Source organism: Mustela putorius, unplaced genomic scaffold (genome assembly GCF_011764305.1).
Source record: "Mustela putorius furo isolate JIRA1106 unplaced genomic scaffold, ASM1176430v1.1 tig00004007_pilon_pilon_pilon, whole genome shotgun sequence".
Lineage (NCBI taxonomy): Eukaryota > Metazoa > Chordata > Mammalia > Carnivora > Mustelidae > Mustela > Mustela putorius.
In genome coordinates, this window is record NW_025422145.1 from 12,812,991 (window position 1) to 12,840,923 (window position 27,933).

Genomic DNA, 27,933 nt, shown 5'->3' on the forward strand with positions numbered 1-27,933 from the left:
ACAGGGTGCATCTCTGATACAGAAACACTTCTTCTAGCACCTCTTCCAAATGTCTCTTCTTTTTTTTCTTTAAAAAAAGAAAAACACCCCAGACCCCACTGTGGGGCCTGAACTCACAACCCTGAGATCAAGAGTCATAAGCTCACCAACTGAGCCAGCCAAGTGGCTCCAGGTCTTTCTGATCCTACCACCAACCTGGTCTCCCTCCAGTGCCCTTGGCCTTCTCCAGCTAAAGGCCCCACACACCCTCAACACCAGGGGGGCAAAACTGGGCTTACCCTCATCCTTTTCTCCCAAATTTGCTTCTTTACTTCTATTTGTTCAGGTGAACCCCAAACCAAGTGCAGCTCAACCAGCTGTCCGAACCCCCTGCCAGCCCCTATCATCATTCCTATGATTCATTTCCTCTAAATTGCCTGTCACTTCCAACTGCAACCGATGAGAGGAGTCACATTGTCCCCGCCCCTAGCATTAATCACTAACCAATCAAAGGAAGCATTTGTGCCTATCATACCAGTGCCAGGAACTTCTGAGACATGGGACTTCAATGCCAATGCAGGTTCCTGCAGCACTTTCCCCAGCTCAGTCTTGGGCTTCCTTTATTCCACGGTACCCCTCAGGGCCCACACTGGTGGAAAGCTACGGAGAGCACAGATCAAGGTGCCTTGCCTGTCTGTCGTTGGTGCCAGTACTCAAAGAATGTTAGTTGAGTGTATGAAAAACCAACACCAGGGGCGCCTGGGTGGCTCAGTGGGTTAAGCCGCTGCCTTCGGCTCAGGTCATGATCTCAGTGTCCTGGGATCGAGCCCCGCGTCGGGCTCTCTGCTCCGCAGGGAGCCTGCTTCCCCCTCTCTCTCTGCCTGCCTCTCTGCCTACTTGTGATCTCTGTCTGTCAAATAAATAAATAAATAAAATCTTAAAAAAAAAAAAAAAAAAGAAAAACCAACACTGGATGGGGGATCTTCCTCAGATCACAGCTGTACAGAATTTGAGAAGTACCATATTTATGGCTCCTATGGCAACATTTCGGCTACTGGTTATTTCAATTCATTACGGGACGGTGCTAAGAGTACCCAGTGGAAACCTGGTTAAGTCTCACCATGAAGCCACAGCTCTGTGGCAGTTACCAAGTGACTAGCACTTCACAGGTCTGTCTCTAGGTCTGTCAGAAATGTGCGGAGACACATGCACACAACCGCACTATAAAGAGAAAACACAGAAGGCCTGGGGAGCTGCCTTGTTAGTTATTTAAATTAGCTATGAGATAGGAGCAGCAGCTTTGTTCTGTCAACTGGGCAGCTGGTCAGCCACTAGGTTAACACATCAGCAATGCTGAGCTGGCATCCCAGTCCCCTGCTCCCTGTCTGCTCCTGGGGCAGGAATGAAAAGCCAGAAGAAAATACCATTACACTAGAGCAGTGATGCCAGAAGGCGGGCCAGGCCGAAAGGACAATCATGGCTGACAAACCTGACTGGAGTAAAAAGAATTAAACGCATTTAGTTTAAAAACACTAGAGAGCGCCCGGGCGGCTCAGTCGGTTCTGCTTGGGTCAGGATCTCAGGGTGGTGGAATCAAGTTCCAGATCCTGCTCCTGGCTCAGCAGGGAACCTGCTTCTCCCTCTGCCTTCTGCTCCCCCTGCTTGTGCTCTCTCTCTCTCTCTTGCTTTCCAAAAAATAAATAAATAAAATCTAAAATCAAATAAATGAAATAAATAAAAACACTAGAGGTGAGGGGCGCCTGGGTGGCTCAGTAGGTTAAAGCCTCTGCCTTCAGTGCAGGTCATGATCCCAGGGTCCTGGAATTGAGTTCCACATCAGGCTCCTTGCTTGACGGGGAGCCCACTTTTCTCTCTGCCTCTGTCGGCTGCTCTGCCTGCTTGTGCTCCCTCTCTGATAAATAAATAAAATCCTTAAAACAAAACAAAACAAAAAACCACAAGAGGTGAGCATGTATGCTTCAAATGCCATAAACCCTTACAGGAAAGAATTAAACAAGACTCCACTTCTTAAACCAGTGGGTCCCAAACTCTGCTGCATGTTGGAATCCCATGGAGATCCTTAAATGCTGGATGCCTGGAGGGTGCCTCCGGGGCGCAGCTGGTTAAACAACCAACTCTTGGTTTGGGCTCAGGTCAAGTTCTCTGCAAAATATAGCCTCACACTGGGTTCTATACTCAGAGCAAAGTCTGCTTGAGATTCTCTCTGCCTTTGCCTCTGCCCCTCCCGCCCACACATCTCTCTCTCTCTCTCTCTCCCTCAAATAAATAAATAAATAAATATTAGGGGGAACATTCTGATTCACTGCTTTGGGGGGACAACCCAGACATCAGGTGATTTAAAGGGAGCCCTACAGGGGTTTTAGAAGCCATATTCTCATTAAACAGCTCGGTAAACTCAGTAGATGAAGCACTCTTTTCGGCTCACATTGGCTAGAAGAACAGCAGATACATTTTTATGGTGACACCAACGTCAGCTGATGAGTAGTAGCTGCCTAGGTCACGGGCTGCCCAGCTCTGCACATGTGAGAGTCACCCAAGACTTACAACTCCCAATGCCCAGGTCCGCTCCAAACCCGTGACACTGGCACGGAAGCCGGGTACCAGTAGTTTTTACAGGACCCCACAGCATCCCACGCAGAAGCAAAGTGTGGGAACCATGGGTGCAGAAGAGTACTTTGTAGACAGGAACGTGGAACTCCTCAGGAAAAACACCAGACTTTGCTAGGTCTGCCACGGGCATGGAGGAAAGTTCCAGCAACATGCTATGTAACATGCTACATAACTGCCGCTCCTGAACGAGGAGGGAAAGCTATTAACAACAGATCAGCAGGGGTGCCTGGGTGGCTCAGTTGGTTAAGCAACTGCCTTCAGCTCAGGTCACGATCCCAGGGTCCTGGGATCGAACCCCACATTGGACTCCCTGCTCAGTGGGGAGCCTGCTTCTCCTTCTCCCTCCACTGCTCTGCCTGCTTGTGCTCTCTCACTCTCTCTGTCAAACAAATAAATAAAAATCTTAAAAAAACATTTAAAAACAGACCAGTGGGCACCAGAAGTAGGAAGGGCAGCTAATGCTATCACCTCTCTGCAGATCATCTCATTTCAGCAGGTACAGTGTGATGAAATGGGAAGGCCGGGGAAAAGCAGAATCAGAAAAAAAACCTTGAAAGAGGCTGAGAAAGTATTTAAGTGTCTGAACATGGCTCACCCTCAATTCTACCTCCTTGCCCAGCAGGTCATACAGGGACGCTCCTCTGGAGGTGATTTCAGAAGCAAGCTGCCTGGCCGCCTTCAAATCTGCAATCTGGAGGGAAAATATCAAACACAGAAAACTCGGTGAAGCCTTGGGGCTCTTCGGTGGCTCAGTCGGTTCAGTGTCTGCCTTTGGCTCAGGTCACACAGTCAGGGTCCTGGACCAAGTCCCTCATGGGGCTCAGAGGGGGAGTGTGCTCCTCCCTCTCCTTCTGCCCTCCACACTGCTCCTGAGCTCTCTGTCTCAAATGAATAAAAAATTTAAAAATGAAAATTAAAAAAAGAAATAACCAGTTTGTTAGAATCAATTCCTGCCTCCCATCAGGACACTGGACTACTGAGCACGTTTTCCACGAGACCCATATTTCCATCCTGTGAACAAGCGCTCCCAGGACATCTGGGTCTCTCTGAAAGTCCAAATCTCAAGTCGAATGTAATCTTTAACCAGGAACCATGGGAGTGTGAAAGTGACATGCTTCCTATTTGGAGGAGGTCACAACAGGGGACAGGCGACCAGAGGGGAAGCAGAGAGACACATTTCCTACCGCAGAATGCTGCTGCCCCCGGCTCTCCGCCTCTGGACAGCCTGGTGCACAGCTGCTGGGGCTCCTGGGAATTAACCTGCACAAAGCCCCACGGTGTGACCCGCCTCCCTCAGGGGCGGCATCTACTGCTGTGAAGATGACAGCCTCTAGCCCCGAGCATAAGCTTCTTTCTTAGGAGTCACAGGTCATCCCACTTCCTTGCATATGGTAACTTTTCCAGAGAATCCAAACATTTCCTTGCTCTGCTCACTCTTCCTCTCTCCAACTCCCACACCGGCCACAGCAAGTCTCCCTCTGCATTCACAGCTGCTGTCTTCCCCTCCCTTAGTCCTGCAGGGTTCCGATCCCTCCAGCTCCAGCTCCCCCGGCCCAGACCACCTCATAGCAGCAAACATCCCACTTCCTTAGCAGTAGTCTCATCATCTCCCTTGCATCCCGGACCCCGAGGCCATCAGAGTTCAGTCCCCTGAACTCTTCTCTACTCACACCCCCTCCTAAGCTCGTGGGTGTAACACTTTCTACAACCGAACACCTCATACTAAACAGCTCAGCTGTTCCAACCAAACTCCCGCCTTTCCTACCAGGCCTGCTCCTCCCACACTCCCCTCCCTTTCAGTAAAGGCAACTTAACCCCTGCAGGTGCTCAGACCAAGAACTCCAGAGCTATGAAGGCTAAAACTGTGTGGACTTGCCACAGATGGCCTTTTCCATGTTTCATTATTTAAATTTAAATAAATTTGGAACCCTGTTATTCGGTGACGCTAGCTACATGTGGCAAGTAGCTCCAACAGTATGGCATAGATAGAGAACACATCCATCATCACAGAGAGATCTAGCAGACAGGGTAGCTGTAGGATCTTCCTCGCATGGTCTGTTTTCTCTCAACCCACATTCAAGCCCACAAGATCCATGCTCAGAATAGGTTCTAACCCCTGGCCACTTCTTTCCACTGATTCTGGCTCCTGGTTACAAACCTCGGTATGAATTCTTGGACCTGATCACAGGTGATCACAAAGGCTTTCCCTGGCAGGCCTGACAGGGGCACCTGCGCCAGGGCTCACCCCAGCTGAGGCACAGCAGGGCACTGCAGGCTCTGAAGGAAGCAGCAGTCAAGGACGCAGGGCCTTTGACCCCCATGATCCATAAAGTATGTGGGGCCTTCACTCCCAGGTCTCTTCATGGCGGGCTGAGGTGGCCTTCTTGTGGGGGAACTAGGGAGAAAACCTGGGGACACTCTTCCACTCCTAGTCCTCCCCCAACTCAGGGTCATAAAAGTGCAATGGCCATGGTCACCAAACTGTGGAAAAAACCAAGATGCCCTTCAACGGATGGATGGATAAGGAAGATGTGGTCCATATACACAATGGGCTATTTCGGCTCCATCAGAAAGGATGAATACCCAACTTTTGTAGCAACATGGACGGGACTGGAAGAGATTATGCTGAATGAAGTAAGTCAAGCAGAGAGTCAATTATCATATGGTTTCACTTACTTGTGGAGCATAAGAAATAACAGAGGACATGGGGAGATGGAGAGGAGAAGGGAGCTGGGGGAAATTAGAGGGGGAGATGAACCATGAGAGACTATGAACTCTGAAAAACAATCTGAGGGTTTTGAAGGGGTGGGGGAGCAGGAGGTTGGGGGAGCCTGGCGGTGGGTATTGTGGAGGGCACATATTGAATGGAGCACTGGGTGTGGTACATAAACATTGAATTCTGAAAAGAATTTTACACTGAAAAGAAATTTTAAAAATTAAAAAAAAAAAGTGCTGGAGCCTTTTGTTCAGGGCTCCCTCAGGAGACAACCCCTTCAAGGGTGTGCCATCTCCTGGGAGACAAAGGAACAGTGTGGTGGGAGGGAGGCGTGACACTTCCTCTGCTTTTAGCCCCTTGATCAAACCATCACAGTAAGTGACTGAATACTTAACTTTCATTTCGGCTTGCTGCTTTCATCAAATCCTCCGATGCCTGGCAGCTCAGCTGTCTCCCATCTTAGCCGAGCTCCTGATATCAGCAACCACTCTGTCCAAAGTCACTGACATGTCTGCGTGTACCCTCATGCCCCCCAGTCTAATCTCAACCCAGGAGCCGGAGGGATCCTTTTAATACAAAGTTTCAAATTACGTACTTCTCTGCTCAAACGCCATGATTTTCCACCTCCAAGTCAACCTCTTTACAGTGGCTGTGGAGACACCACAGGGTAGGGTCTGTCAAAGGACCCCTCCGAGGGGCGCCTCAGTGGCTCAGGGGGTTAAAGCCTCTGCCTTCAGCTCAGGTCATGATCTTGGGGTCCTGGGATCAAGCCCCGCATCGGGCTCTCTGCTCAGCGGGGAGCCTGCTTCCCCACCCACCCGCCCGCCTCTCTGCCTATTTGTGATCTCTGTCAAATAAATAAATAAAATCTTAAAAAAAAAAAAAAAGGACCCCTCCGAACTCTCATGCTCTCCTCTATTGACCCATTTCCTCAAATACACAAAGCACACTTTTTCAGAGGATACTCTTCCCCCTCCGCTGCACGGCTTGCTCCTTCCCTGCTTCGCATCTCGGCTGAGGATGTCACCCACCCCGTCTCCCTGTTGCAGACACGGCCTGGCCCTGCTTTACCATCCCCCACACACCGATCACCTCTGACCTGCCAATCCTTCTGCTTTGTGGTGTAGTCTGACTCCCCACTGAGCCTAACAGAGGATTGCTGTCTTGCTGTTCACGTGGTACCCTGAACATCTGAACCGCGCCTGGCATATAGTGGGTTTTCCATAGGTAGCGGATTAATTTGTTGTGACTGCTGTTTGTATCTAAATGGTGATGAGCACAGAACTGACAAACTGCTTTTAGTCAAGGGGTAAGGAAAGAAGCGATGACATGAGTGTCTGATATGTTCCGTTTCAGAGTTTAAGAAATACACACACTGCCCCACACTGGGACATTGTCCTTACCTTCGAGCCAAGATCAAACTTGAATTTGCTGATGTCCTCCTCCCCTATCTTAGAGCCCTCCATCCCTTTGGTCTTCATGGCATTATAAAGGACAGAGGTGATCTTCAAAAGCTCTTTCACTGCATACCCATCTGCCTGATAAAGCTTCTTGGTATTGAGTTTTATATGCGCTTTGGTGGCCTATTTTCAGACCAAAAAAAAAAAAAAAAAGTAAGGCCCTTTGCATGAAAATAAAATCCAACTTGAATCCCATGTAGGTAACTTGAAAATCTCTCTTTAACAAAAACCTGACTGTATTGAATCAAACTTCCAAGTGACTCAAGCATTGCAAGTGGGTGTATGAACTGATATAATCTTGATAGAGAGCTATTTAGTAACTGACAATAAAATTACAAATTCACCCATCTTTCCAATCCTAAGAACTTATCCTGGGGTCACTGTCACAAAGTCCTACGTGTGGGCTATTCACTACGGCAGTTTCATAGAGCAAAAGTTATAAACTATCTAAACACCTGGGGAAGCTGGGTGGCTCAGTTGTTAAGTGTCTGCCTTTGCCTCAGGTCAGGATCTCAGGGTCCTGGGATCGAGCTCCGCATCGGACTCCCTGCTCAGTAGGAAGTCTGCTTCTCCCTCTCCCACACCCTGCTTGTGTTCCCTCTCTCACTGTGTGTCTCTGTCAAATAAATAAACAAAATCTTAAAAAAAATCTAAACACCTATCTATATATAAATTACATAAACTATGGTATACTCATGAAAGCGATACTACTCAGGCACAAGACAGAATGAGGAAACTGGATATGTATTCGGAAAATTCTCCAAAACACACAACTAAGTGAATAAAGCAGGATTCTAAGCAGTGGTGTACCGTACGCCACCATTTGTGTAAAAGGCAGGGGAAAGAATGTATATTGTGTTTGCTTCTCTGTATGTAAATAAACTCGGAGGATGGAGATGGGGATGAACTGGGTCAATGGCAGACAAGAGAAAAAGTCCTTTTACCCTATACCGTTTCATAATTAAGAAGAAATTCTGAGGAGCACCTGGGTCAGTCATCACTTAGTGACACTCAGTCATTAAGTGTCACCTTTGGCTCAGGTCAAGATCTCAGGGTCCTGGGATCAAGCCCTATATCAGACTCCCTGCTCAGCGCGAAACCTGCTTCTCTCTCTCTTCCACTCTGCCTGCTTGTGTTCTCTCTCTCACGATCTCTCTCTCTCTCTGTGTCAAATAAATAAAATCAAAAAGAAAAAATTTTGAACCTATACTAAACTAACTGAATAGAATTCTTAACACATAATGAATTAACGGGGCGCCTGGGTGGCTCAGTGGGTTAAAGCCTCTGCCTTCGGCTCAGGTCATGATCCCAGGGTCCTGGGATCGAGTCCTGCATTGGGCTCTCTGCTTAGCAGGAGCCTGCTTCCCCCCCCTCTCTCACTCTCTGCCTGCTTCTCTCCTTGTGATCTCTCTCTGTCAAATAAATAAATAAATTCTTTAGAAACAAAATTATAATGAATTAAAAACAAAAAACAAAAAAAATGCCTCCACAGAAACTTGGTGACCAGATGGGCTTAGAAACACGAAAGCAGCCCCCATTGGGACTCATCTGTAACATACTTAATATTCCAACTCCAGAAAATAACTGTCAACTAACCAGAAACTGGGCAATTGCTTTAATGAAGAAAACTCGGTCTTGTTCAGTCTCAACATCAGAAGGGATATCGGTCTGAGGTTCATACCTTTCAGAGAGAGAGAGAAGAAAAGTTAATTAAGTACAAAGTCCACGAAAGAGAAAATAGGCAGCTGAGAGGATCCGTAACAGCAAGCTCTCTAAGTCCCCGGTTCAGGTAGTAAGAGTGAAAGAGACTTCAAAACCAGCATAAAAGGGGCGCCTGGGTGGCTCAGTGGGTTAAAGCCTCTGCCTTCAGCTCAGGTCATGATCCCAGAGTCCTGGGATCGAGCCCCACATCGGGCACTCTGCTCCATGGGGAACCTGCTTCCTCCTCTCTCTCTGCCTGCCTCTCCGCCTACTTGTGATCTCTGTCAAATAAATAAATAAAAATATTAAAAAAAAAAAAAGGCAGCATAAAATCCCAAACACCTCAGGGAGTGAATCCTCACCTAAGAACCGACTTAAGTGATGACAAAAATCCAATTAGGGGCTCAGCTTACAAAATTAAGTCTATCTCAGACCTCAAAGTTCAACTAAAATAATGAGAACTATCACTCTGGCTGAGCAGCCCTTGACCTCACAGAGCCAACCAGCTAGCTGAGAAGCAGCGGTTAGGGGAGTTCTGGAGTTACTGACGACCCACCAGGGGTCAGTGCGGTGCAGTCCTTGGTTTCCTCCTGCGCAGCCTGCAGGCTAAGGAGGGTTTTCACATTTTTAAAGGATTATCACAAACAAAACACAGGGGAGATTATGCAACAAAGATCTTATGTAGCCTGCAACACCGAAAATATGTATGACCTCCTTAAAAAAGATCGCCCACCCAGAATCATATTAGATTTTTCACACATATGAAATCTGAATCTGAATGATTTCTACCTCATTACACTTCATTATGTACTTCATTATAGTCATTAGAGAGTGTGCAGAGATCCTGCTCACTCCTGACGACAGTGAGAACGTGAAGGGGAGCCTGGACCACTGTTCGCATCAGCTTCTGAGAAATCTCTTACCACTGCCTCCCTTCTCCACAGCGCTCCTTAAGCTCAACTGATTTTTAATAGGTTATAAGTGAGTCTTTCAAACTCAGAATTTATTGAATTCTTCCTTCTGCTTCACCACAGTATCCATTTTCAATAGGTGGCTATTGAATAAAATACAGCATTCATTCTTAGACTTTATTAAAGTACATTTCTGACCGTTTCACAAGCCAAAGCAGCACTTCAGACACAAGTCCAAAATTTGGTGTGCGGAAGTTTTCCATCGAGATGTGGCGAGGGTATCCCAAGGCTCTCATCATCTCTGTAAAATCTGTCCAAAGGTAAAATACAGCTCAGTCAGTTCCCCCATCAAAGAGCAACTACTTACTTACTTTCCTTGTTTTCCCTCTTTATTCCCAACATACTGACAGTTACAGGACTATTTATCAAGTCTCTAAGAGGGAAAGCAAAAAGGAGATGAAACTTTAAATACATAATCTGCTTCCTGAAAAACACTTAACTTCAATGGGAGGAAAAAGTGGAAGCTGTATATTATAATGGGGTCTAGGCGGGCACCTAGGTGGCTTGATCAGTTAAGCGTCTGCCTTTGGCTCAGGTCATGATCCCAGGGTCAAGGGATCGAGCCCTACATTGGGCTCCTTGCTCAGCTCCTTGCTCAGGAGAAGCCTACTTCTCCTTCTCCCTCTGCCTGCTATTCTCCTTGTGTGATCGCTCTCTCCCTCTCTGTCAAATAAATAAATAAAATCTTAAAAAAAAAAAAAAGTCTGATATAATAGGGTTTAAGGATTGGCTGTAAATAGAATTTCTCCCTTCCATATGTCATTTCCCTCTTGGATATCCTTCTCTTTACCTCTCAAAATGAGAAATATCTGGTTTACAAAATGTCATCAAGAAAAAATATGCTGGGGCGCCTGGGTGGCTCAGTTGGTTGAACATCGGACTCTTGATTTTGGCTCAGATCGTGATCTCAGGGTCAAGGGATCAAGCCCTGCACGGCTCCACACTCAGCAGGGAGTGTGCTTCTCTCCCTTTCTCCCCCCACATCCCCAACCCGTGCTCCCGTACAAGCGCCTGTCTCTCTCTCAAATAAAAAAAAATATATCTTTTTAAAAAAATGTTAAATGTTAACAGTGGTTACATTTAGGGGTGTTCATTTAGTACATTTAGTGGGGCAAAGTTCACCTGTCTGAGTTATTCTGGAGTTGGCTTTTTAATCTTATTTATTTATTTTTAATCTTTTATTTATTTATTTGAGACAGAGAGAGTGAGCATATAAGCAGGGGGAGAGGCAGAGGGAGAAGCAGACTCCCCACTAATCAGGGAGCCCATTGTGGGGCCAATCCCAGGACCCTGGGATCATGACCGGAGCCAAAGGCAGAGCTTCACCAACTGAGCCACCCAGGCATCCCAACAGCATTGTATTTAAAGAGATCTTGAAGAGACTGAACTATACAGAAATATTTTAATTCCTTTTATAAACCAGAACAAGAAACAATAATACTAATACTTGTTGAAACTGGAGGTTGTGGTGGTCACTACGCTTTAAAGCAAAATGAGCAAATGAACACAACAAACATTTTTGTTTCCACAACATGCCAGGATCTGTTTTTGGTGTGCTTCTGGCTCTACAGAATGCCTGTTCCTGCTCTTCCTCGAGGTTCAAATGATCTCAACAACATTTGCAAAAAAGCTACCTGGGCACTGGAGGTTAGGTTGGATCTCACCAGGCAAGAGGAGATACAAGCAAAGTAAGAAGGGCACAGAGGGCCTCGTCACTGCTTTCTGCGAAATGTGAGGAGAGTGATGGTTTATAAAGCAGCTTTATTCCCACCACACGCCACACACTGCCTAAATACTTCTTCCTATTAAGCCGTAGTAGGGTCCCATTAATTCTGCAAAATGGGGACAATTGGACTATTATTTTTACTGAAAGTTGCACAAATGTATGGCATTCATTTAAGGTCAAAAAGTTCAGAAATCCCTTTCTTAACACCCTCTTCCAGGCACAACTGCATTTAATGTCCCCTAGCAGAACCCCGGCCTCAGCCTGAGAAGGAGGAGAAACTCATCTCTACAACACACCATCACCAAGAACCTTCAAATCCCAGAGGGCATAATTCACACCACGGTGCTACTAGGTGTGCCAATAAAATGTGATGCCTCTTCCCCTATATTTACATGGAAGAAAAAGAGCGATTCCTAACTGAAATGACAATCGTTAATGGTGAAATGTCCAGCAATTTGTTAGAAAACGGGGCAGTAAAAACAGGCCTGGATGACAGCAACTTGGCAATCACGTGCTACCCCTAAGCAGGTGGACCCAGGTGGCCCAAACGCTTCAGGTTCAGAAAATGCCCACTCATGGAAAGCAAAGGATTTTGACACACAGTCCCACGGCTCCAACAGTGCTTTCCACCCAGTTCTAGATGGGTGACTTAAAGCAAGCTGCTTGACTTCTCTGTCTCCGAGTCTTTCATGCAGGGATCACACTACCCACCTCACTGTGCAAGTGAGGACGAAAACCAGGTATTTACTGCAAAACACCTGGTGTGTAACAGATGCCCCCAAAGTAGCAGGAACCAATTCGGGTTATCTCCATCCCACGTCCCCACTCTCCCAGCACAGCCCCTTTAGGAACGACGCAGGCTCTGGAAGTGAGAAAACCGAATTCAAACTCCGGCGCCAGATCCCACCGCCTGGGTCCTAGGGTCGAGTTCCCTGCCCTCCCGGCCCGTTCCTGTTCTCCAAATACAGAATATACAGTGGTTCAGGAAGCCAATAATACGTTGCACACCCATATACAGGAACTCCCCGGCAGACCGTAAAAACTCAAAACATGCCACCCACGACGGTCATTCACCAGTCCCCTCCGCGGTTTTGCTCGTTTTTCTGAGCTCTTCAGCTAACCCGACTCCGAATCGGTCTCAGCGTTTTCCAATACGGTAGCAAGCAGCCGCCTGTGGCCACGCAAGCCATCTAAAATTAGACAAAATTAACACTTCGGCTCCACAGCCGCCTAACCACACGCGGCCAGGGGCGCTCACAGCACCTCGCGCCAGGTCGGAGTGCTGACAAGGGGCGGGGGCGCTCGGCTTCGGGGGCGGCAGCGGCCAGGGACTCCCCGGGGCCGCACAGGCCCAAACGGGGAAGACTCGGGCGCGGACCCGCAGGGGAAAGCGGGCAGGGCGGCCTTACTGCGGAGTTCGCGGAAAGACATGGTGCTCTTAATCCCCCGCAGCCTGGCGTCTGGGCCGCGAGCCCCTCAGGGCTCACGGGTCTCTATGGCAACGCACGGAGGCTTGACGGCGCGCGGCTCGGGCCAAACAGGACGAGAGGCGAAGCGGCCAGATCGCGCGCGTGCGCATGCGCAGGGGGCGAGTAGCTAGGGGTGTCAGGGGACGCCAAAGAAGCCTGACCCAGGCGAGCGGCTACGCGCCTCGCGGCATCTGGGTCCTCTTCGCACAGTGTGCAAACATACATTGGCACTGGCGGACACATTCTGAGCACCTACTATGTGCCTAACGCTGTGCTCGGCGCTCTACGTACTGCTGCTTATTTCTTCCTCAACTCCCCAGAATGTACGATAATGTCACGAAGCCGGGATTCCCTCCTGGGTCCTGTGCCCAGCATCTTTCTCCCCGGCCTGGGTAAATTCGCTGGCTTCGCCAGCAACCGAGACCCTCGAGAAACGGCAAAGTAATGAAGTGAGGCCGGGGACATCAGAAGCAAAGACCCAGGATGCCCGCGGGGCGGCGATAGGCGGCCATGCGGCCACCGCGCAAGCGCAGCTCGCTTTGGCTTCACGACATGCCAGAAATCAGCCCGAGTCCTGGTTTGCCGGCGATTGTCCTGGCAACGGAGGCTCTAGGGGGCCCCTAAGAGGGTCAGTTGGTTAAACGTCTGCCTTGCACTTAGGTCATGGCCCCAGAGTCCTGGAATGGAGCCTCCTGTCCAGCTCCCTACTCAGAGGCTCCTGGAATGGAGCCTCCTGTCCTACTCCCTACTCAGAGGAGTCACCTACTCCCTCTCCTCCCTGCTCTTGTTCTCTCGCGCTCTCTCAGATAAAGAAAATATTTTTTCTTTTTTTTTTAATAAGGACATCAGCTTATTCTTTTTAAAAAAATTTTAATTTTTTAAAGGTTTTATTTATGTAATTGACAAAAAGAGACAGCTAGAAAAGGAACACAGCCAGGGGAGTGGGAGAGGGAGAAGCAGGCTTCCCGCCAACCACGGAGCCCCATGCGGAGCTCAACTCTGAACGCTGGGATCATGACCTGTGCAGAAGGCAGACGCTTAAAGATTGAGCCACCCAGGTGCCCCAATAAAATATTTTTTAAAAAAGATTTATTTGAGAGAGACAGAGACAGTGGGGGGGTGGTGGTCAAAAGGAGAAGCAGACTCCCTGCTGACCAGGGAGCCCCATGCGGACACTGGATGACACTGGATCGCAGGACTTAAGGATCATGACCTGTGCCAAAGGCAGTCGCTCAACCGAGCCACACAGGCACACCCCTCAAATAAATAAAATCTTAATAAAAAATAATTTTTTAAAAATTTGACATAGACACAGAGGGAACAACCAGGGGGAGTGGGAGAGGGAGGACGGAAGTACAAGCAACTAAAGAAATAACGTAAAGTGAACCTCATCAAAACTGAAAATGTGGGGCACCTGGGTCACTCAGTGTTAAAGCCTCTGCTTTCCGCTCAAGTCATAACCTCAGAGTCCTGGGATCAAGCCCCACATCGGGCTCTCTGCTTGGCTTCCTCCTCTCTCTCTACCTGCCTCTCTGCCTACTTGTCTACCTACTCTATCAAGTAAATAAACAAAATCTTGGGGGAAAAAAACTGGAAAATGTGTGTGCCAGGACAGACACTATCAAGAAGTGAAAAGACAGCCTCCAGAATGGGAGAAAATATTTGTAAATTATGTATCTCGTAAGTGTCCAGAATATATAAAGACACCTATAAACTCAATAAAAAGGCAACCCAGTTTAAAAATGAATGAAAAACTTAAGACATTTCACTAAAAAAGATATACAAATGGTTAACAAGCACATGAAAAGATGTTCAACATCCTTAGTCATTAGGGGAATACAAATTTAAACCACAGTGAGATACTATTTCACTCCCACAAGGATAGCTATTAAAAAAATTTTTTAAGGGCGCCTGGGTGGCTCGGTTAGGCAACTGCCTTCAGCTCAGGTTTTGATTCTGGATTCCCAGGATCAAGTCCCATATCGGGCTCCCTGCTCAGCAGGGAGCCTGCTTCTCCCGCTGACCTCTCTCCTCTCATGCTCACTCTCTCTCTCAAATAAATAGGTAAAATCCTTAAAAAAATTTTTAAAGGAAAAAAATAAGTATTAATAAAAGTGTGGAGAAATTGGAACTCTTGAGCATTACTGGTGGGGATGTAAAATGGTGCAGCCACTATGGAAAACAGTTTGGCAGCTCAAGTAGTTAAACACAGAATTATCATGACACAATAATTGCACTCCCACCTATACACTGCTAAAAATTAAGAACAGGTTTTGTTTTTTTCTAAGATTTTATTTATTTATTTGAGAGACAGCATAAGCAGGGGCAGAGGAAGAGGGGCAGGCAGACTCCCCGCTGAGCAGGGAGGACAACATCGGGCTCCATCCCAGGACCCAGGGATCATGACCTGAGCTGAAGGCAGATGCCCAACTGATTGAGCCACCCAGGCACCCCAGTATGATTTCATTTATATAAAACTCTAGAAATATGCAAATCTACAGTGACAGAAACCAGAGCAATGTTCCCCTGAGTAGGAGTGGGGCACATAAAAACAGAGGTGACAGATTTGTTCTATTTTGATTGTAGTTTCTTGAATGTGTATACTTATTAAAATATATTAAATTGCATACTTTAAATATGGGCATTTTATATGTCAATAAAGCTGTTAAAAAATTAACACCCTAGGGGTACCTGGGTGGCTCGTGGGTTAAAGCCTCTCTCTGCCTTTGACTCAGATCATGATCCCAGGGTTCTGGGATTGGGCCCTGCGCCTGGCTCTCTGCTAGGTGGGGAGTTTGCTTACCCTCCTACCTCCTACCTCCCCCGCCCCCGCCCCCGCTTGCCTCTCTGCCTACTTGTGATTTCTCTCAAATAAATAAACAAACAAACAAACAAATAAAATTAATAAATTAAGGTCCAGGGCACCCAGCTGGCTCAGTCAGAAAACATGTGGCTCTTGATCTCAGCGTCATGAGTTCCAGCACCACACTGCGTGCAAAGATTACTTAATTAACTTTAAAAAATGGAAAACCAAGAGAAGTGACTCTGGCTGCCGTCTCAGTGCTTCATTTGTGCTCTGCCAATTATAGTGGGTGGTGAGTATAGTGTCATGTAGTTAGCATCACGACCAAACTATAGAACAGCTCCATCACCCCAAAAATTCCTTTTCACCTAACTCCTCCTGGCAATCACTGATTTGTTTTTTGCCTTTCTCTTTTCATCTTATCCAGAATTTTCAGTTTTGATGAGGTCCAATTTATCTATTTTTTTCTTTTGTTGCTTGTACTTCTGTTACTGTATCTAAGAAACCACTGCCAAATCCAGGGTCATGAAGATTTACCCCAGGTTTTCTTTTCTTTTCTTTTTTTTTTTTTTAAGATTTTATTTATTTATTTGACAGACAGAGATCCCAAGTAGGCAGACAGGCAGGCAGAGAGAAGGGGGGAAGCAGGCTCCCCACCAAGCAGAGAGCCCGATGCAGGGCTCGATCCCAGGACACTGAGATCATGACCTGAGCCGAAGGCAGAGGCCAACCACTGACCCACCCAGGCGCCCCAGCCCCAGGTTTTCTTTATATAGTTTTCTCTCCTGCATTTGGGTCTTTGTTGGATTTTGAGTTAATGTTTGTATATGGCGTGAGGTAGGGGTCCAACTTCATTCTTTTGGTTGTGGCTATCCGGTTGTCCCAGCACCACCTGTTGAAGGGACTATTTGTACCCCACTAAATGGTCTTGGTCCCCTTGTTGAAAATCAATTGACCACAGATGCATGACTTCATTTCTGGACTCTCCTTTTTATTACATTGGTTGAGATGTCGAGCCTTATACTCATTCCACACTGTTTTGGTTATTGTAGAATTAGAGTAAGTTTTGCAATCAGGGAAAAGGAATCTTCCAACTTTTTCTTTTTTCTTTCTTTTTTTTTTTTTTAATATTTTATTTATTTATTTGACACAGAGAGAGAGATCACAAGTAGGCAGAGAGGCAGGCATAGAGAGAGGAGGAAGCAGGCTCCCCGCCGAGCAGAGAGCCCGATGTGGGGCTCGATCCCAGGACCCTGAGATCATGACCCGAGCCGAAGGCAGAGGCTTAACCCACTGAGCCACCCAGGCGCCCCCAACTTTTTCTTTTTTGATATTGTTTTTGGGTATTTGGCTTGCAATTCCACATGAATTTTAAGATCAGCTTTCCTGTTTCTGTCTAAAAGACTATTGGGATTCTGATACGGATTGCACTGAATTTGTAGATCATTTGGGGGAGTCTTGCTGTCTTAACAATGTTAAACCTTCAATCCATAAACAAGGATTTTGGGGGGTATTCTATTTGTCAGTCTTTTTTTTTCTAGCTGTTTTGTAGTTTTCAATGTTATCTTGTACCTCCTTAGTTTTATTGTTTTATTCTTTTTGTTCCTTGCTAGTACATAAAAATACAATTTTTTGAGTAAGTGGATCTTATATCCTGTAACTAATAAGCTGGTTTCTCTCTACTGGTTTTTATCAGCTCAAAGCAGCTTTGTTTTTACATGTGAGTTAATGTTTTCCCTACATGAGAGCATGTCATCTGTGAATGAGGAGTGGTGAAAGTTTAACTTTTGAAGAAACTGCCTCCCAAAGCAGTGGTACCACTTTACATTCCCCTCAGCAGTACACGAGAGCTCCGGTTCTTCCACATCCTAATACTTGGTATGACCCACATGATACCCCATCATCTATTTATAGGGCAATAGACAGTGTAATTTCAGAAAAATTAAGTGACTTGCTCAGCTACCCTGAACCACCTCCTCAGGAGGCTCAAAGCACTGGCTCAGATCTCACTAAGTCTGTGTCCCTAAAGCCTCATTTCCCACCCATGGAGGAGCAAACTGAGACCCCAAGAGGTCACCCTGGGAGTGACTTTCCAGCCTGCAAGAGCTGAGTCTATTTTGTGTAGCTTGTCCCAAGTCAGAGGATCAGGGACCTCCCCTAGGGTTCCACCCCCTTCCCTTGCCCTCTACCCACCCTGCTCCAGCCCTAGGCAGCATCCCCTCCCAAACTTGGGAGTCCAGGAAGGCTGGGAGTCTTCCGTTTGACATCATAGAGCTGGTTGCCATGGGAGACCTGCAGACCCAGGTGGGGGAGAGCAGAGCCCTGCTGCACAGGAGGCCCAGCCGCTCCTCCCCCACCACGCTGGCCCTCCATGGAAGCCTTGGTCTGTGCGTTCTCTGAGCTGCGCATAAGAGAAGGTGCCGGGCTGCAGGGAGGAGTGGCAGGAGGAGATGCACTCCTATTCTGACCTGGGCCCAAAGCCACCAGTGGCCTCAGGGACATGCATGCTTGGGAGAGGGGAATGGCCACTGGTCTAGGCTGTGTGACCCTGGACTGTGATCCCGGACCCACTGCAATTTCTATACTGACACCAGAATGCTCTTTCTAGGGTAGGGGGAAGAAAGGGGTGGTAGAAAAGGCTTGAAATACTGAAAGAGCTCTTTCTGTCACGATCTCAGGCTTCTCAGACCTTTCTGTTGGTTGGGAAAGGGAAGAGGAGTAGTATGTGTGTGTTGGGTGCGGGGTGTTGGTGGGAGGCAGGGGACTACGCCCATCTGACGGAAAGGTAGAGTGAGGCTCAGCAAGTCTCAGGTAGTGCCCATCACACCAGCTGGTCTTAGAGCATGTGACTGTGTTCTCCCTTCTTGGCTGTTGCAGCCTGCCAGCCACCACCCTCCTGCTCTCCCCTCTGCAGATGCAGTGAGCTGGACCCGAGGACATCCCAGCCACCCCGACACACCACCCAACATCTACGAGGGGGGTCTGGGGGCCCAGCAGCAGCAGTGCCCCAGTGCCCAGGGAAGCAAACCCAAGAACTTCCGGCTGCGCCACCTCCGGGGCCTGGCTCTCTACCTACCAGGCCACATGCAGGCTGCTGGCCAGTGTGAGAGCCACTGGCTAGGCCGGCTCATGGCCAGGGGCTGCCTCCCACGGCCTGAGAGCATGGTCTGGCCCCTAGACCTGCCACAGGGGACTCTGGGCTCCGTTAACAGCCATTGCTCAGCCCTTCTGGAAGCTCCAGTGCCCAGGGACAGCCTGGGAAATACAGGTAAGCACCTGTCTGGGTGACGCAGGGCTGGAGACAGGAGGGAGCGACTCAGGGAAGGGTTGGCTGAGGACTCAGGTGGACAGAGATGGGCCCTTCTTCATTCCCAAGGTTCCGGGGTTCCTGTCCCAGCTCTGCACTCAATGAAGGACCTTGGACAGCTCCCCACCATCACCCCTGCTGTCCCCAGCTTCAGTGTGCCCATTTATAAAATGAGGGGGTGGTTAGACAAGGGTCCTTTCAGCTTGAACCATCTGTTTCCTCCTCCTTCCTCCCTCCCTCATGGGCTCTCTTTCAGAATTCCCCCTCCCTTCCTATTTTGAAGAATGCCTGGTTCTGCGGGTTGGGGAGGGGTTTGTAGGATAGCCTGGCAGCCTCCACTTGGGTCCCTCTGAGTGATTTGTCTCTCCCTACTTTCCTCAGCTTCCAGTTCCAGCATGGACCCAGCCAAGGGTGTCCCCTCCCAGCTGGGTCCCTCCGAAGGCTTGGGGCTCAGATCCAAGAGGTCCTGGGGGGCCTCAGAGGAGTCCACATGTCCCTTATGCAAGCGAACCCGCTCTGGGGCTCTGGAGAGACCATAGGGATCTGAGTGCCAAGCCTGGCTGTCCCAGCTGTGGACAGGAGGAAAAAGGATGGCTCAGGAGGAGGCAGGCTCAGGAGGAGGCAGGAAGGGCTCAGTCCCTACCGGCAGTCGTCCCACACTGAGACACCCCAGCAGCTGCCCAGCACCAGAGCTTGGGCTAGCCTCAGGAAGAAGACTTAAGGGGGGGGAGGGAGGAGGAAGTCCTTCAGGAGGAGCAGAAAAAATAGAAGCCCTTGCAGCCTGCTCCAGCTCAGGTCGGCCACTTGTCCCTGGGAGGCCAGGCTGAGCGGAGATTTAGGCCCCAAGAGGCCGGGGAGCCCGAAGGTCTAATTTCAATAAAAGCCAAGGCCTGCACCTTCTTGTCCCTGGGTCTGTCTCTGGCAAGGTCAATGCAGAGAAAGAGCCTCTTGGAGCACCTGCCATCTGTGTTGAGAGTGAATTTCCAGGTTGATGCCAGGGAAGATTCAAGGTGCTGCTGGTGTTGGTTCCGAAGTGAACGTCCTCCTCTGGCGGGGGAAACTCCTTGAAGTCTTCCTGGATGTACATCTCAAAAGACCTAAATGCAAGCCACGCCATCTAGCTGAGACCGCGGAGGACAAATGAAGCAGGCCGGGTGTAGGGAGGGTGTGGGGGAAGACAGCAAGCTGAACCCCATGCCACCACTTACAGTCCTTGGTTAGTTCACTGCCCCTTGGGGGACCCCTGGCTGCCCTGTCCCTCCACGCAGGATGGGTACAGTCCTTCTCCCAGGAAGGCTGGTCTCCAGGCACATACAGTTTGGACTCCTCTGTACCAAGGTGTCTCAACCTTGACTCTGCTGACATTTGGGTCTGGATCTTTCTGCTGGGGCTGCCATCCTGTTCGTTGTAGTATGTCCCCCAGTGTGATAATCAGGTGTCTCCAGACAGTGTCAATGTCCCCTGGGCAGGTGTGTGTGTGTGTGTGTGTGTGTGTGTGTGTGTGTGTGTCAGAATCACTCTGGTTGAAATCCCCTGTTCTATATCACTAGACCTCAGCCCGGGGGGGGACAGGATGGGATGTCCTGGGTTTATCTCAGTGCCCCACACTGTGTGGCTGACTTCCAGTCCCAGCAGCCCAGGTCAGCCTGTGGCTGAGCCGGCCCCACCAGGGGCTCCAGGCAAATCACGTGATGATGTCAAGGACACTCTGGACACCTGGACAGCTGGGTTCCTTTCAGATGGAGAGGAATAATCCATAAGGTCCCCTCCCAGCCCTTGTACCTTGGTCTCATTTTGGAGGTCCCTGGGGGATTTTCAGGTTGTTACAGTGTGGCTGTGGTCATGGGTGGTGGGAGCCTGAGTTGCAGCAGCCAGAGAACAGCCCTAGAAGGAGGACTGATGAGAGATGTTGAATGCTCCAGCTGGGACCAGGACAGGGACATAGTCACTCAGCAGGTCCACCAGATGATCCACTTGAGGGGATGACAAAAAGGGTGTCTCCTCCGTCTGCCACAACACCTACTGCCTCAGAAGGCCAAGGCCAGGTAGGATGAAGACAGAAGCTAGGGAGGCTGTCCCAGGCACTGGGCAGAAATGAGATCTTGCCAGAAGCCACAGTATGTGGTCCATGCAGATAGTCAGAGGTGCAATCCCCTCACTTTTGGAGGAAGCTGTGAGGCTCAGAGGGGAGCAGAGGCCACTCCACAGTCCAGATCCTGGGACACCCAGGCTGTGGTCAGTGGCCACTGTGCTGGCCTCTAATGTGTGCGTCCCAGTATCTGGCTCATGGAGTCCCCCTCCCCTCACCTTGAATTGGGACTGGCTCAAGGTCTTGTTTGACCAACAGAATGTGGCCCCACCAGGGAGGGGCTCCAGGCAGATCTGGCCTGAAGGATGCCTGGCAGCTTCCAGTGTGTGCACTGGGGGAGGCCTGTCTCACATGATGGGAAACCGTCCGGGAGAGGCCATATGGAGGGAGCCACAGCCAGAGCCACAGCCAGAGCCACAGCCAAGCTCTGGGCCCTCCTGGAGTGATTCATGGGCCCCAGCCCTTCCGTGGGAGAGACTGCTGCAGCAGACAAGCTGGGTCCAAAGAGAACTTGCTGGGCTGACTCTACACAGTTCCTCCCTCGACCTCCCGAGACTTTCTTGAAAAATACTCTGGGAGAGGCTGAGAGCGAAGCCATAGTCCCAGTGTCCTGGGGCCCAGGAGCTGACGTGAAGGAACATCCCAGAGCAGCAGACACTCATGGAAATGTGCACTCACTACCCTGGGGACACTGTGCCCTTGAAGCCCACTTCGGGGAGGCCGTCCTGGGAAGACACAGCTGTGTTCAGGGCAAGGCTCAACCACGAGCCCCATCCTCCCAGGGGGCAAGCTGACAGTCGGCCACACAGCCAGGCAAGGGCCCCAGCGAGTCCGCTACTTACTCCTGAAGCTGGCCCAGCGGCACAGAGGGAAATGCACCAACATTAGTAACCTGGGTGTGACTTGCCAGCACCAGGGACACTGCTCGGTGCCCCTTCTGGGGTATCAACCCCTCCTCTGCCCCGGGGCTCCCCCACACCCAGCTCTGCAGGTGCCTCTCCCCTGTGCCCCAGGGAGGGCTGCCTGGATCATGCCCGACCCCCGGGGAGCAGCACACGTGGGCTCTGGAGGGGTCCCAGCCTGGGCTGGGCTCTCCGGCCACCATGCATGCGCTGAGTCACTGTGAGCTAACTCACAGTTCCTGAACCAGTCTTCATCTGCCCAATGGAGTGGCAAACAAGACCTCCTTCCCCAGAGTGGCCAGAAGCTCCGAGGTGAGACTGGTGGAAACCCCTGGCCCCAGGCTTGGCCCAGCCAGAGGAACCCTCCCCCAGGCTCCCATGCTGCGGCCCAGAGTCCCCACCTGACAATTGAGTTGAGTCCCCTGTGGAACCTTCTCTAAGCCAGGACAGTGCCTCGTGACAGGAACAGGCCCTAGCTAAGGCCATGAGCTGCAGAGAGATCCCCGAACCGCTGGTGGCCACTGAGGGCCTTCTGCTCTCAGAGCCTGGTGCGCTGCTCAGCTCTAGAACTGCTTCCCCACCACTGTGTTCTTCAGCAGATGAGGCAAAAGCAGTCAGCCCTTTCAGCTAGAAGCCCTCCCTGGAACTTGACAGTGGACAAACAGCTCCTGATCTGCCCTTAGCCACAGAGCTGGGGCCCAAAGTGTGGCGGCCTAGCACTGGAAAGACAAGATGTGACCAATTAAAGTCTGTTTATTTGTAATGAGACAAAACACTACAATCTGTTCAACACTGGGCTGGACACTGCAGTGATTGGGGGCACGGAGGGAAGGGCAGGGCAAGGCCTCTGAGCTCGATTATGAATGTCCAAGGCAAAACCTTCCAGAAGACTCTTCCTGACCCCTCGGGGCAGAAATAAAAATCACACGTCACCGTTGATTCAGATGAGAGAGAACACCAAGCTGGGCCTCAGCATGTCGCCAAGGTCAGTGCAGAGGTGGGGACAGGTCAGCGAGCCGGGGACCTGTCCCTGAGGGGGACACCGCCAGTCAGAAGGTGGTTGGAGGAGGAAAAGTGCTTCCCGGGCCCAGGGCTCGCCTTCCTCTTGAGAACACCTTTCTCCCACCCAGAGAGTGGAGGCGGCTCCACGCTGGGCAGTTCTGGGGGAGGGGAGCATGGCAGTCACTCGGCCCTCGGCCCTCGGCCTGGTTGCTTCCCCCTTCTCCTGCCCTAAGGCCGGCGCACCGCGGCCATGGCTCCATGACACTGCAGCAACACTGGGCATGACTGCCACCCCCCTCTACTGCAGAGGGCCGGGCAGGCGGCAAGCAGCAGTGGGGGTGGGGGTAAGGGTGACGCCAGAAGCGAGTGATGTTCGCACGCACACTTCTTGGCTCTGACAGCCTCTCCTGTCTCTGCCCCTGGGGGCTGAGGGGCCGCAAGGCACGTGATGGCCCCCAGCCCCAAAGGCCGGGCCCCATTGGATCGAGAGCACTCGACTTCCTCCTGTCTTCATCTTGGGAGCTGTAGCTCATGGATTTGGGGGCTGGGGAGGGGACCCCCGGGAACCTCACTGCCCCTGTCCTCAGCCCAGCTCTGGGGGAAGCTCAGGTGAGCCAACACCTGCCATCTAATAGGCAGATCCGCGCTCCCGAAGACAGCGAGAAGCCCTCAGCAGGAGGGCACCGGAGGACTTGACCTCCCGAGTCAGGGTCTAAGCCCCCGAGTATAAGGGCCTGCTTAGCCAGAGCGAGCCATTTTTTTGTTTATGCAGAAAACTTAGATTGAACCTGCCCCTTCCCCCAAGAGGAAAGCGCTTAGAAACAGAACGGATGAAATATGGCCAAATAGCCCCAATAACAGACCGCAGATACCAGGACATGTCAGGCTGAGCAGAGATAACGGAGCCCAGATACAGGGACGTGTTCGGCCAGGTGGAGACGTCCAATCAAGTGAAAGTGCACGTATTACCCGCCAAGAAGTGTGAGCCCCGCCTTTTAGGCGCCAGACAAAGGCGCCAATTCTAGCCAAGGTTATAGGCTGAATCAAGTAACTACTATAGGGTGAACTGTAATTCAACTGGCCACCTGTATGTGGCCAGGCTCAACCACATGGCCTTTACTCTATAAAAGTTAGTCTGTGAGGCTGGGAGGGGTCCCCTCTTTGCAAGAGACGGCCCTGGCCGATCAGTTTGATTCTTGATGCTTGGTGCGAAATAAAACTTTGCTTGACCTTCGCTTTGTATCAGTCTCGCTCCTTTGACCATGGACCCAACACGAGCTCTGTGCTTGGGTGAAAAGCCTCTGGGCTCTGTCCACCAAGCGACAGCCCCTCACAGAGAGGCAAGGGCTGCTCCCCCCACCCCAGGCTTCTGCGGGCTCGTTTTGGACAAGGATCTGGCATTCCCTTTCACCCCCTTGTTGTTCTGAGGCTCCCCTGTCTTTAGGGTGAGGTCTGTCCCTAACACCTGGGTTCCTCCCTTCCAATAAAAGTTCATTCCGGCTTTGGAGAAAGGAGCTAAAAGGAACCAGCAGTGGAGGGGAAGAAATCAGAAGAGGAAACAGACCACAGCGAATGCTGCCACACCCCAGCCAGCCAGCAGGGCTGGCACATGTGCGTGAAGGCGGGACCAGGGCGCACGCAGGCAGATGCGGCGGTTTCCGGAGGTTACCAGAAAAGGAAAGAGGGCTGGAAGAGCCTGTGGGAAAGAAGAGGGGAGCAGGGGTGAAGGCCCCCAAGGAGATGTCCTGCTCTAACCTGGAGCACGAGCCCTCCAGGACCGGAGTCCCTCCCAGTCTGCACACAAATCAAGGCACAGATGGGGGAATCCAGCCCAAGTGGTCATGCAGTGCCGCCGCGTGAGTCCCCCCCAGCACCCAAGTGCTCTGGGCTGCATCCGTGCACCAGGGTGTGGGCCTGGCAGTCCGTGTGACCCCTTGTGGCTCGGAAGTCTGAGAGATAGCTCTCTGTGGCACTCATGACCTCAGAAGTGGGCACATCTGAGCAGAGCTCTGGTTTACCAGGCACCTGCCCTAAGCAGCTGCTGCCAAAGCAGACCTGGGCGCTCGGCCACGATGCAGAAGGAGGGCAGCTGAGTGGTTGGGGCCGGCGGGAGGAGGAGCTTGATCTTTTGGTGCCTTCTCCATTTTTGAACCATGTGAATGCATTCCTGTTTAAAATGTAGTTCAGGAAGTGAAAAGAAAGAAGTCTGGCCAAGGGCTCAAGGACTCAGTTTTCCTTCCTGAAGTTTCTGAAAGTCAGTCAGGCTACCTCAGCTCTTGGGACCACTTCCCAACATCCCGGTGCCTCAAGTGCCACTCAGGCCCTCCTGTTTTTACAGATGAGGGCGGCACGGGCTTCATTTCCTGGTACCACCATCCCACGGGGCTCTGCTCCCCTCTCCCCACGCCACCGGCTCCCAAGTACCTGTCAGAGACCAGGTGTGCCCGCGACGCTCTGCTCCGAGCCTGCGTAGCACTGGGCCTGCAGCTGGGGCAGGCCAACGGGCCCGGCAAGGGGTCACTGGCTCCTCTGTAGATGACAGAAGTCCAACAGCCAGGAAGGCGGTTCTGCGGGGTGCCGGAGGGCAGGGCCTGCTGGTGGCTGCCCAGCTGGCATCACATGGTCCGGCTGTAGGCAATGCCTCCCTTGCTGGAGATGCCAGACCACGGCAGGAAGCTGCAGAGCAGGCTGTGGGCCTGACGGTAGATCCTGTGCGGGATGGAGCAAGGGCTGAGGTTCGCTAGCGCAGAGCCCAGGTGTTGGATGTAGTCCGTGGGGCTCCGTTAAGGAAGACTCCGACTTGCCTGGCCTGCCCACGCACCCCTGGGTGGCACCGTCAGCAGGGAACCACATGGTCATCTGCAGGACTGCATGCAGATGCCACACCGTTTCTGAAGGACACCCAAAGCTCCGGAGAGTCTTTCAGCTGGAGGTCCTCTGCTGTGCCAAACAAGCAAGGGTGGCACACGGTGCAAGAGGACCTTCTGGCAAGGCCTCGGGCACAGGGACACCTGGACCAAAGCTGGCAGACGGGGACTGTGGGCTGGAGCGACAGGTATGCTGGAAGAGCAAGCGTTCCCAGTTCACTCCCACGCTCAGTCATCAGAAGGCAGGGCCCTGTCCCTGGGACAAGGAGGGGGGGTCCCATCTTCACAGGGACTAGGAGGCCTGCAGGGTCTGGGGCCATGCTTCTCCCTCCTGTTTACTCCCCTGTGACATGACTAAATCGTTGCCTCCCCGGGTTCATTCCTCGCATGCTCACAGAGTGTCAGGGGCCACACCCTCCATCAGGGAGTCTCCCAGCCTCCCTTCTTCCTATCCCAGCCCAGAGAGGGCTAAAGAGAGAGTAGGGGAGGAACACAGCTATAGGTCACAGGCCTCAGGAAAGAAAAGGTCTGAACCCAAGTGATCCAAACAGCCAGCAATTCTCTTCGCCCCACTGTGTGTCTTCTCCCCAGCCCGAACAAGGCCCGCTGAGGGCAGGGGATGGTCTGCTGGGCTCACAAGTGTCTCTCCTGCGCGCCCGGAGCAGGAGGCTCTCCATTGCTATTTCGTGGGTGGGTGGGTGGACCACGGGCTGAGAGTGTTAAAGCCCACAGCTCATGCCAGCTGAAGTCTGAGGAACACTGAGCACAACCAGATCTACCCACAGCACCACCTGGTCAGGAAAAACGTGTCCCGTGAGCTTGGCCTTGTGAATCACGTGAAGGCAACGGGGCTCCATCTGGCATGTGGGCCCTGCCCCTGCAAGTCACCCTTGAGGCTGGGAAGCCGCATCCCTCACCCCCGAGAAGTAAAGGATATAGGATTGTCCAGGGAGGATGGCCGCCGTTGATGTAGAGCACATAGGTGAAGCCATCTTTGAGGACCCCTCGGATGGAGTAATAATAGGGGAGATAGTGATGTTGCTTAAAGTCTCTGTTTTCATAGAAGTTTATTGCTGTGTTGTTGGTGGTGAGGACATGCAGGTAGATGGCTTTGCAGTGGTCTTGGGCAGTGGTTGATATGTGATCCTTCAAACTCTCAAGTAAAAGGGAACCTGCAGGAGAAGGGGTGACAGTCACACACAGCAGGACAGGCTGGCAGGGTGCATGAAGCAGACGAAGAAGCGACCTTGCCAGACATGTCTACACATCTCCCTGCCACTATACCGAAGATGGAACTCCCAAAACCACCCGGTCAAAGCCCCTAAAATCCCAAAGCCAGATGGGGCTCGTCTGCCGCACACTGTCGGGCATCTGGAACCATACACGGGAGCCAGGGAGTTCCCTTGAAGGGGCTGGGCCCAGGGAGGAGACTCACTAAACTCTCCTATGATGGAAAGAGCAAACTCGAGCCCTGGAAAAGGCAGACCAGGCAGGCCTGGGTCACACAGGAAGACCGCTGCCTACTGGCCGGGTGGCAGAGTGGGGGGAACCTGGGGACAGGCCTGGGCACAGCTCCCAGCATGCAGTGGGCGTCTGATAAACGGCAGCCGGACTGGTTTTTTTCTCTTTTTAAAAGATTTTATTTGTCAGATAGTGAGAAGGAGAGAGCACAAGCAGGGGGAGTGGCAGGAGGAAGAAGAAGCACGCTCCCTGCTGAGCAGGGAGCCCAATGTGAGACTTGACCTCAGGATCCCTCGTGATCTCAGGGATCACGACCTGAGCTGAAGGCAGACGCTTAACCTGACTGAGCCCCCAGGCGTCCCTGGGACTATTTTTCTATCCTTAATCAAGAACACTTTGGGACCAAACATAAGTCGTGTGTGGTGGCAGGTGTGCTGAGAGGGGCCCATTCCCCAGAGACCTGACGGTGGGTGCAAACGGCGCAGGTTGAAGGCCCATGGACTGGTGGTGGGGCAGGAGGCTGAACGTCCTTGCAGGACGGGGGGGACGAGGGACATTTATGGGCTGGTCATTGGCACATGGGAAATGACTGGACAGGGAGGGTGGAGCAGACGTGGCGTGCCCTCGAGCCCGGCGCCCCTTACCTATGCCGTGCTTCCTGAACTCCTTCACTACTCCCAGACTTAGAATGTATGCAACCTGCGTGTCAACAGAGAAGTTGGAGGCTAGAATATCTCCATCCTGAAGGAAAAGGCAGACATGGAGGCAGATTAACGGCTGAGGCACCTGGTACAGGGCACATCTCACCCACCAACTCCCTGATCATGACACTTCCGGGGGCAGAGGTTG

At 51.2% G+C, this 27,933-nt stretch overlaps 3 protein-coding genes across 15 annotated transcripts in view; 1 reads left to right on the top strand and 2 right to left on the bottom strand.

Annotated features, from left to right (window-relative positions):
* Positions 1–12,746, bottom strand: part of CLUAP1 (clusterin associated protein 1) — a 32,366-nt gene extending 19,620 nt beyond the window's left edge. For 4 of the 5 annotated variants that reach the window (XM_004750559.3, XM_013055071.2, XM_013055070.2 and 1 more), the window contains exons 1-5: positions 12,594–12,746; positions 9,597–9,708; positions 8,383–8,467; positions 6,730–6,909; positions 3,206–3,301 (exon numbers count right to left, since the gene is read on the bottom strand). In XM_004750559.3, the coding sequence (XP_004750616.1) occupies positions 3,206–3,301; positions 6,730–6,909; positions 8,383–8,467; positions 9,597–9,708; positions 12,594–12,615 (495 nt within the window). In that variant the 5' untranslated portion in view covers positions 12,616–12,746. Of the gene's footprint in view, positions 1–3,205; positions 3,302–6,729; positions 6,910–8,382; positions 8,468–9,596; positions 9,709–12,245; positions 12,375–12,593 lie in introns of all 5 variants that reach the window. The other variant, XM_013055068.2, reaches the window with a different exon arrangement.
* Positions 12,747–17,747: 5,001 nt separating this feature from the next.
* On the top strand, positions 17,748–19,652 carry CUNH16orf90 (chromosome unknown C16orf90 homolog). Of its 4 annotated transcripts, none has more exons than XM_004750557.3 (3): positions 17,748–17,873; positions 18,371–18,724; positions 19,145–19,652. In XM_004750557.3, the coding sequence occupies exons 1-3, from the start codon at positions 17,828–17,830 to the stop codon at positions 19,300–19,302; spliced, it is 558 nt and encodes a 185-aa protein (XP_004750614.1). In that variant the 5' UTR covers positions 17,748–17,827; the 3' UTR covers positions 19,303–19,652. The 4 variants fall into 4 exon arrangements, with proteins under 4 accessions (XP_004750614.1, XP_044928019.1, XP_044928020.1 ...); XM_045072084.1 differs by having other exon boundaries at positions 17,748–17,843; XM_045072085.1 differs by having other exon boundaries at positions 17,749–18,065.
* Positions 19,646–27,933, bottom strand: part of NAA60 (N-alpha-acetyltransferase 60, NatF catalytic subunit) — a 70,292-nt gene continuing 62,004 nt past the window's right edge. For 3 of the 6 annotated variants that reach the window (XR_006604338.1, XR_006604339.1, XR_001179037.2), the window contains 4 exons: positions 27,729–27,825; positions 26,561–26,795; positions 25,181–25,528; positions 22,490–24,923 (listed from right to left, as the gene is read on the bottom strand). Coding sequence is in view for 1 of the 6 variants with exons in the window: in XM_013055077.2 (XP_012910531.1) it covers positions 25,372–25,528; positions 26,561–26,795; positions 27,729–27,825 (489 nt within the window). In the remaining 5 variants the exon portion in view is untranslated. Of the gene's footprint in view, positions 19,861–22,489; positions 25,529–26,560; positions 26,796–27,728; positions 27,826–27,933 lie in introns of those variants that run through there. The other 3 variants (XR_001179039.2, XR_001179038.2, XM_013055077.2) reach the window with 3 other exon arrangements.

Coding starts and splice junctions, on each gene's coding strand:
- CUNH16orf90 (XM_004750557.3), top strand. CDS start 17,828: ATGGAAGCCTTGGTCTGTGCGTTCTCTGAGCTGCGCATAAGAGAAG. Junction 17,874..18,370: donor TGAGCTGCGCATAAGAGAAG/GTGCCGGGCTGC, acceptor TCCCCTCTGCAG/ATGCAGTGAGCTGGACCCGA. Junction 18,725..19,144: donor GGACAGCCTGGGAAATACAG/GTAAGCACCTGT, acceptor TACTTTCCTCAG/CTTCCAGTTCCAGCATGGAC.